At 31.9% G+C, this 9,455-nt stretch overlaps 1 protein-coding gene across 5 annotated transcripts in view; it reads left to right on the top strand.

The window, feature by feature from the left end:
- LOC129750895 (laminin subunit alpha) overlaps positions 1-9,455 on the top strand; it is a 54,331-nt gene that overhangs the window by 34,637 nt on the left and 10,239 nt on the right. For all 5 annotated transcript variants that reach the window (XM_055746049.1, XM_055746051.1, XM_055746053.1 and 2 more), the window contains exons 7-9: positions 8,668-8,877; positions 8,935-9,207; positions 9,273-9,410. In XM_055746049.1, coding sequence (XP_055602024.1) covers positions 8,668-8,877; positions 8,935-9,207; positions 9,273-9,410 — 621 coding nt within the window. The remainder of the gene's footprint in view (positions 1-8,667; positions 8,878-8,934; positions 9,208-9,272; positions 9,411-9,455) is intronic.

A 9,455-nucleotide genomic window follows, 5' to 3' on the forward strand; every position in this document is an offset into this window, starting at 1 on the left:
CATGAACCTAGGCCGCGGGCCGCATGCGGCTCGCAAACCCCGAGTTTGAAATGCCTGTTCTAGTTCATCCGTAATTCACGTATCATTCTAACTTTTGAAGCATATAAACTTGAAACTACACACTGTCAGAAAATGCAAAAGACGGCGAGTAGCTCAATTTTCCAAAATGATATGATGAAAATAAGAAAAGGGTATCAATTATCCCCATTCTCCCCTAATTTTTTTAACATTTTTCGATGCCGTAAAAAACTTTACACAGTATGACGGATTGGCCTAACCCAAGTAGGACACAAACATAGAATAGGTTTTATAATTTTTATAAGGTGTTTTATAAGTGATGTTTAATACCGTTAACTATTTTAAAATGTACTACTTGGAAAACCTATTCACAACTTCTCTGCAGGACAGCTATAAGCGTCCTATGAAGCCAATCTTTAAAACAGCAATGAACTTGTATGATTGCTTTTTTATTTGGCATTTGGTGAAAGCTTTAAAACATTTTTATATCTGAAAACTTAAAACATTTTAAAAAGTCATGAAATACCTGGATACAAACTTGATTTGATCTATAAAAGCCTTTTTAAATTATTTCTTAGCGTTTGGTCTTCACAAGTAGCTTCGGTTTTATAAATGTTACTTAAGAACTGATTGTGACATCTTTGAAGCTTTTATATGAAACAAATTCCGCTATGGGCCGAAAAAAAACTTTTAAGTGGCAATTTGGCCAGCTAAAGTTTGCTCAAAAAGATGTATTTCGATGGTAAAAGGTGAAATAAGTGTTTTTGCACTGCCATTGACAACAACGGATGAAATTGACCTCGTCGCCTATCAGAAAAAAGGATTGGCTTGCTGCACAATTTCAACAGAATTTCCGGATTTGATTTGTTAGATTTGTAATAAACACTTCAAAATTTGTCCTTATTCGGAATAATTGTAAAGTAATCCATGAACATTTTAAACAGTCTCTCAAGAACATCAGAGCATTGTGATGGAATTTCTAAGCGAATGAAAAAAAAATCTTCGAAAAATTAGAAAAAATTGTGTTTAACTGTTTTGGGGCCGTTCAAATATTACGAAACGCCATTTTCGGTCATTTTCAACCTCGCCAACCCCCTACGTAACACAATCTTCTCAGATTTTCTATCTTAAATCCATAAAGCGTAACAAACTCTTACACCCCCTTCCCCCCCTAAACGCGTTACGTAATATTTGAATGGCCCCTTTTATTATCTGCTGCATACACTCCTTGAATTATAGGGGCTTGTACCTACTGTTCTTTTCAACCTTTTTTCAAGATGGCCTTTGGACTTTTTATATTTAAAAGATTCTTTTCAACGATTCGGCTTTATGAAAAACTTTTAGATTGCAATATAACTTTGGCGGTTTAAAAATTCCCTTCAATCTACCCTTTCAAACTCAATACACAAACATAAAAGTTTTTTAAATGTTTTTAAGTTAAACTAGTATTTTTGAGAAAGCATAATCGTTTTTAAGTGTTCAATAACAACTTTGTAAAAAACATTCTTGCCATTTTCATGGCCAATAATGATAAAATTTTTTAACGACTGTTTTCTATTTTAAAAAGTAGGTAATCCTCATCTTATTCATGCTTTTTGTAAGCTTAATCATTCTTATAGCTGAGAAAATATAAGAAATTTTTTTGAGCGACCACAAAAAGCTTCAAGCATAAGAATTTTAAATTTTCATATCCTTTTTATTGGATTTCTATTGCTTTAAGAAGCAGTTCACAGCAGACCCATTATATTTTTAGAACTCTCTTATACATACATACATATTTGCAGAAAACCTAAAAGCGCAAATTGATTAATAGTTTATGTCGAAAATTCAGAATTATAAAATTGTATTTAATTTCCTCACGAATTTCAGTTTTGTGCTTTGAATTTTATATTTGATTTGAATCGGATTCATTTGTTTTAAAAATTATATTATTATTGGATACCAAATACCGGAGCAGAATTGCTTTCAACTGAAAATAATAAAGTGAATAGATTTTTCTGAACGTTCAAACAGAACTTAAAAAGTTTAGTTGGCTAAACGAGGTTTTATAATTTGCTCTAAAGAACCTACTGCAGTAGGGTCTTTTTGAGCTACTTACCACAACGGTTGAAGTTTTATAGATTCTTAAATAACTGAACGCGGTTTTATAGTTATGACTTAAAGTTGGCATGAAGTTCCTTATAAAACCTAAATTGTTACTTGGGAATGATATCACCTACAAACTTTATATTGCTTATTTTTTCTCCCTTACACTGTTGGTGTAAGAATATCACCAATCAGACAATCACCCAATGTTGTTAAATATATATTTTTATAATTCAGTGACCAGTCTGGGCTAAGATCGATCAAAATGCAAATCAAAGATTTACCTTTTAAATCTCGTTTTCATATGCTCGAATATGATTGTTTTGCATTAAATTTTTTTTTCAAAATTTCATCTATCCAATCATTAGTTTTTATGATTTCAGCAAGTAGATTTTTTGTAGTATTTTTACCCCTAAATGTATGCAACCCCATTTTGCTTTTTCTTTAAATTTTTTTTGACAGAAAAAAAATGTTAAATTTAATTCGAAAAAAACCCACAATTACTGCATTTGATGCTTTCTGCGTAATGACATCACAACTAAGGTACACCGGGGTAAGTGTGGACGGGTTTTCGTATAGTTCAACTTTAAAAAATCATAAAAAAATCAACAGTGGAGCAATTTTGATAAATTGACGTTCAATGTGATGCAGAACATGTTTTTTACAAAAGCTGAAGAGATGAGCTCGATAGAAGCAAAGTGAAAAAAGTTATCACGCAAATCGTTATGGACGGCTGGTGTCTTCACTTACCCCGCTTTATGGGGTAAGTGTGGACGGTAGATTTTCCCTTTGATTTCTCAGGAAATTTTCAAAAAATTTGTGTTTTCTTGGTTGAATACGTTACTTTATTGCTCGAACCGTCCAAAATTTTGAAAAAAGTTCATGATACTATAATTATAGTGTGTAAATTATGTTACAACACACGAGATCCGATTTCATCAAAAACACAGAACAAATAAGCAGAGGTCGGCATTAAAACGCTATTCGCTAGTTAGTCCGCTACATTTTTGTTTCAAAATTTATTTTTTAACTTTATTCCTGGAGAACTTACGGCTAAAAAAACTCCATAACTTTATAGAACATAACATTTATCAGCATTCCTGCTTGAATAATTGCACCTAGTGGAGTTTGTTTATCCGTTATTTCAACAGAAATCCCGTAAGAAAATAAATTTGTCATCAAAAAAGTAGCGGACTAATTAGCGATTAGCGATTTAACGCCAGACACTTCAAAAAAGCATGTATCAGCATTCTTCCTTGACTGATTACTTGTTTTGACGTTTGTCTATCTGCTGGTGCAAAAATTTGGTGAAAAAATAAATGAAAATGATAATTATCTAACAAAAACGGAGCAGACAAATTAGCGATTAGCGCTTTAATGCCGAACACTGCAAATAAGTACTTAACTCAAATTTTCATGATCCGAATGCTTAATATAGCTAAATAATACAACTCATAAAGGATGAAGGACAGAAAATTGAAAAAATGTGTAAACATCAAGTCTTTTTAAAGCCGTCCACACTTACCCCAGGTAGGGGTTGGAGACAAAATTTTAGTTTTTTGTAAACAAACTCTTTTTTCTTAATTTTTAACCGCCGTTTCTTTTCCTAACTGGTTGTTTGGAATGTAAGGATTGTTTCAATGTAGAGTTTTTCATCGAGAGCCAGCTAGTTTAGGATAAATTTGCAATTGAAAAAGATGCACATCAACTTGACATCGTAGTTGAAAATAGAAAATTCCGAAAAAGTCGCTGTAAACAACCGTTATTGTCTGAATCGTATCTTTTTCACAGTTATTGGATAGATTACAAGTAAATTGAACATTCTGCATCAAAAGTTTGAAAAAATAGTGCACAGTATTGTTTTTATAGCCATCGTCCACACTTACCCCGGTGTACCTTATATAAAAAACTATAAACTTTCAAACTCTTTCACACACTTTTTAATTTTAATAACAAAGTTTGTTGCAACTTACATTTTATATACAGCGGTATGATGATCTGTGAACACTAAGTTTTTAGAAGCCATTGAAGTTGAAAATTGTAGCATGATGCCTATGTTGATGGCAAGGTTGTCGAAACCACAGAAAAACCTATGATTTCACAGAATTTTGAGCAAATTTTCATCACAGATTCTGTGTCAGAAAACACATAATTTTGGAAATATTCATAAATTTTACAGATTTTTTAAATTTTGTACGTAATTCCAAAATTAAAATATTAATATCAACATAAATCCTGGAATTTTGATTTTGTTTTGGAAAAACATGATAAAATTGGTTATGTTTATTGATTTTTCTCAAGTAAAATGTAGAAAAGACTCATTTTTTCATGACTTTTCAAAGAATTTCATGCTATTTCCATCACAGAAAACTATCACAGAAGTTTTGGGTGAAATCACAGAAAGTCAAATTTTTTTTCGCAAAAACACAGATTTTTTTAGGCAAACTGGTTGACGGTACTATTAAATCAAGAAAAACTTTTACAAACAAAATGTGGCGCTTTTAATTTTTTAATGTTTTGACGTATCTTTTGGTTTTGTACGCAATCTAGCTTAACATTTATACATGATTTACTGACATGATAGCTTAACATTTATACATGATTTAGCTTAAGTACCCTGAATTTTTCTTGCCGTCACCGTGGAATTCGTCTTTCATATTCATGCATTAAATATAGCATTTTTAATGCATGTAAGTGTTCATAGGCCTGCCTTAAAAAAGCTATGTTGAATTAATTACAAGATGTAGAACTTTTATGAATAATCAATTAATTTTTTTGGATCTAAAAATTCTTACGAATTATATGTTAAATTATTTTTTCCATTCCTCTTCCTTTTTCTGGTGAGGCGATTGGAAAGGGGAAGGAACGGATTTTATACTCAAATCAAAATTGCAAAATCTTCGAAACATCCAATCAAATTTTGAAAAATAAAAGTGGGACTTTTAAAGTTTCCGGTTAAAATCTTATTCTTACAAACTCAAATAAAAATGTTTTAATTTAAGTATAAAATTTTGGTTTTGAATAATGAACAATATAAATAATGCTGATAAACTTCACCAGAAATACGGGATTCCGGGTTCCTCATAACATGCCCTTAATCCCTAAAGAAAATATAAAAAAAATCATACAGCGGACAGGGAAAATAAATATATTTTTAGATACAGCATTTTATTGATTCAAATTATTTACCAACAAAGTCTGAATCTAGGTATAAAATTATCTTTCTTGTGTAATAGTAATATAACTTGTGTAATTGCGATAACTTTTCGTCAACATACTCAAAATCCAGTGCAAAGCCGAATTAGGTGTTAGAATAGTCTCAGAAAATGCAGATTTGAATAGTCGTCAAGAATTCTGTGTTTCAAGGTTTTTAAGGCTAAAGATGCCTGTTTGTGACTTGAAAAACTATGGCTGTTTATAACCTTGTGACTTGAAAAACTATGGCTGTTTATTCCTTAAAAAATTACGGGTTTTACGCCACTTTTTTACATTTTTTATGACCATGATCCTAAGAAATAAAAACAAATACCGTAAACTGGGGTAACATTGATCACTTTTTTAATTCATTTTCGAATATTTTGGAAGGAGTTGTTTTTTTGTAACACTAAAAAGTTTTAAAATACTTAACGGGGTAAGGAGTATAAAACATGATCATTGAAAGCAGAATGTTCAATCGACATTAGTGGCCATAACTAAATTTTTGTTACAAAACCAGATTTTATGTTGCGGGTTAACTTTGATCTCTAACGTATTTCAACAGCTTCAAAATTATTGATATGATGCCAATAAGCATAGAAGGCTTAAAACATCAATAACAGAATTTTTTTTATATGGACTCAATTGAATTTTTCAACATTTTTTCTCAAAAACTAATATAATCAAAAGATGGACTATGTTGCTGCATACTAGGGTGTCCCAAAATTGCATAACTTCTGGGAATCTGAGGGATCACCCTCCAAATGGTAGATTAGGATGTGCCGAACAAACTTTTATATGGGACCGACTAAAAAAAATCATGTTTAGAGGTTCCGCAAGCGCGATCTTTGAAAAAAGTCCACTTTCAAAAGATTTGATTTTAAATAAATTCTGGGTCCAGAAATTTTCATAAAATTTATATATTTTATATTTTTTTAATTTTGTTTGAGTTAAAAACTACACGTAAAAAATACAAAATGAACCAAATTTGTATCAAAATGTAAAACTATCAAGCTATTTTCGAGGAAAAAAAATTTTTTGGTCCAAAAATTTTGAATTCAACTGACCAAAATGTGTACCAAGCGTAGAATATTTTTGATACCAATGACATCAAAAGATGCGGATTTTTGTGCACTTAAACTTTGCTGAACAAAACATGTGGTTTGTATCAACGTGTGAACAGCTCTTCACGATTTAATGCTTAACAAAAATCACAATTTAGGATATTTTCTATTTAATTTATCAAATTTGTCTTAATAAATACCTACTTTAAAATCAAAATACTTGCAAAAAAAGACTTTGATGGTTTAAAGGAGTCATCAAAAGGCCATATGCCGAATTTGAGCAGAATCGGACAACAGGAAGGAGTTGCACTGAATCTAAAGTGTGAAAGGGATTCTGAAACATAGTGTTGTAAAGAAGCATAAAAAACTGGTTTTTCATCATGCATTTTTGTCTTTACCAATCGATTGCTTGATTATGAAGGTTTTATTAAAATTTCAATTAAGATTAACATTTCACTTGAAGACTGCAACTCGATTGGACTTAAAACAAAAAAGTTATGGCTGTTCAAAGATTGTATTTTGGTTACAAATTGTCCTGTAAAACTCAATGAGTAAAAAGTACTCATTGTGTGTTAAACGACAATTTGCCACAAAAATACAATCTTGGAACAGCCATAACTTTTTTGTTTCAAGTCCAATCGAGTTGCAGTCTTCAAGTGAAATGTTAGTCTTAATTGAAATTTTAATAAAACCTTCATAATCAAGCAATCGATTGGTAAAGACAAAAATGCATGATGAAAAACCAGTTTTTTATGCTTCTTTAGAACACTATGTTTCAGAATCCCTTTCACACTTTAGATTCAGTGCAACCCCTTCCTGTTGTACGATTCTGCTCAAATTCGGCATATGGCCTTCTGATGACTCCTTTAAACCATCAGCGTCTTTTTTTGCAAGTATTTTGATTTTAAAGTAGGTATTTATTAAGACAAATTTGATAAATTAAAAAGAAAATATCCTAAATTGTTATTTTTGTTAAGCATTAAATCGTGAAGAGCTGTTCACACGTTGATACAAACCACATGTTTTGTTCAGCAAAGTTTAAGTGCACAAAAATCCGCATCTTTTGATGGCATTGGTATCAAAAATATTCTACGCTTGGTACACATTTTGGTCAGTTGAATTCAAAATTTTTGAACCAAAAAATTTTTTTTCCTTGAAAATAGCTTGCTAGTTTTACATTTTGATACAAATTTGGTTCATTTTGTATTTTTTAACTCAAACAAAATTAAAAAAATATAAAATATATAAATTTTATGAAAATTTTTGGACCCAGAATTTATTTAAAATCAAATCTTTTGAAAGTGGACTTCTTTTAAAGATCGCGCTTGCGGAACCTCTAAACATGATTTTTTTTAGTCGGTCCCATATAAAAGTTTGTTCGGCACATCCTAATCTACCATTTGGAGGGTGAGCCCCCAGATTCCCAGAAGTTATGCAATTTTGGGACACCCTACTGCATACATCTAGGGGTAAAAAATATTCACATTTTACACATTTCTCAATATTTGTTGGCTTCAAAAACAAATAAAATTTTACCTTCATGCAATTCCCTAGGTCCTCCCACTGTTCCTATGTAATTACTGAAGTAATTATTGTAGCTGAATATTGTCTTAGAATCATATTTCAGTCACGCTAACAATAAGCTTTTTAAAATTATAACTTTGTAAAAATCGGTTGAGAAACAAGAGAATTTTAGCGGAAAAGCACTGCGTTCGTTAAATTATTGAAAAATGCAAATATTACAGTTTGAGTAAATAACCATAACTTCTCCAATTTTCAACCGATTTTGAAAAAGAACCACTTGAAATTTTTGTTTTAAATTGATATTTACGGTCCACAACTTTAGCATCAACAATGCTGTTGATCATATGCAAAAATGAAGCAAATTCATTCGCCTTCAATATATAAAAAAAATTTCAAATAAATGGTATGCAGTCCGAGATATTTGAATATAATAACAAGTACTTTTTTTATTTTTCCAAAACTTCATATTTATAGCATAACTCAAAAACTGTTCTTCTGGGATTTTTGTAAATTTCATTTTCAGATTCAGTGCACGATTTCACATAAAAAAATTTGGGTCAGTCGATGAAATTCATGATTTTTTTTATTTAATTTTGTAAACTAGTTTAATCAAAACTTGTTCATAAGTTCATAAGTGTAAGACAGCAAACTTAAAGCAAAAATAAAAATCTAACTTCTATTTGTGGGTAAATTGATTAAAATAAAGAATAAGTTATGGTCCTCCAAAATGCTTTTGAAAAATGAATTTCAATAAAGCGTGATTTTTTTTCTCATATCTCAGCTTGTAACTGCCACGGCCACTCGAACGAGTGCGAGTATTCGGAAGAAATTGACGAGAAGGGACTGTCCTTGGACATCCATGGAAACTATGAGGGAGGCGGTATCTGCCAAAACTGCCAGGACAATACCGAGGGCATCAACTGTAATAAGTGTAAAAGCACATTCTACCGACCGTACGGAAAGCACTGGAATGAAACCGACGTTTGTCAACGTAAGTAACTGAACGGAAATTGTTTCTGTACATCAATAACTAACCGTTTATCCTTAGCTTGCAATTGTAACCACTTCTACTCGACCGGAAACTGCGAGGAAGAAACTGGTCGTTGCGAATGCAAACCGGAGTTCAACCCACCGAACTGCGATTCTTGCTCCTATGGGCACTTTGGCTATCCGAACTGTCGTCCCTGCGAGTGTAATCTGAACGGAACCATTGGCTATCACTGCGAGGCCGTTAACGGCGAATGTCCCTGCAAGCCGAACTTTGGTGGAGCTCATTGCAGACAGTGCGCCGAGGGGTACTACGATTTCCCGGAATGCGAACGTAAGTAACAGATATCTTGAAAATTTTCTAATTAAACTAACGGTTATATGATTCTGTTTTTAAAGCTTGTGGCTGTAATTCAATCGGATCGTTAAGTCACGTGTGCAGCTACGAATCTGGACAGTGTCAGTGCAAGCCGAACTTTGCTGGCCAGCATTGTGACAAATGTAAAGATGGTTTCTTCAACTACCCAACTTGTTCATGTAAGTAAAACAACAGATTGTGCGTTGTTGTAAGTACTCATAATT

Source organism: Uranotaenia lowii, chromosome 3 (genome assembly GCF_029784155.1).
Source record: "Uranotaenia lowii strain MFRU-FL chromosome 3, ASM2978415v1, whole genome shotgun sequence".
NCBI classification, from domain to species: domain Eukaryota; kingdom Metazoa; phylum Arthropoda; class Insecta; order Diptera; family Culicidae; genus Uranotaenia; species Uranotaenia lowii.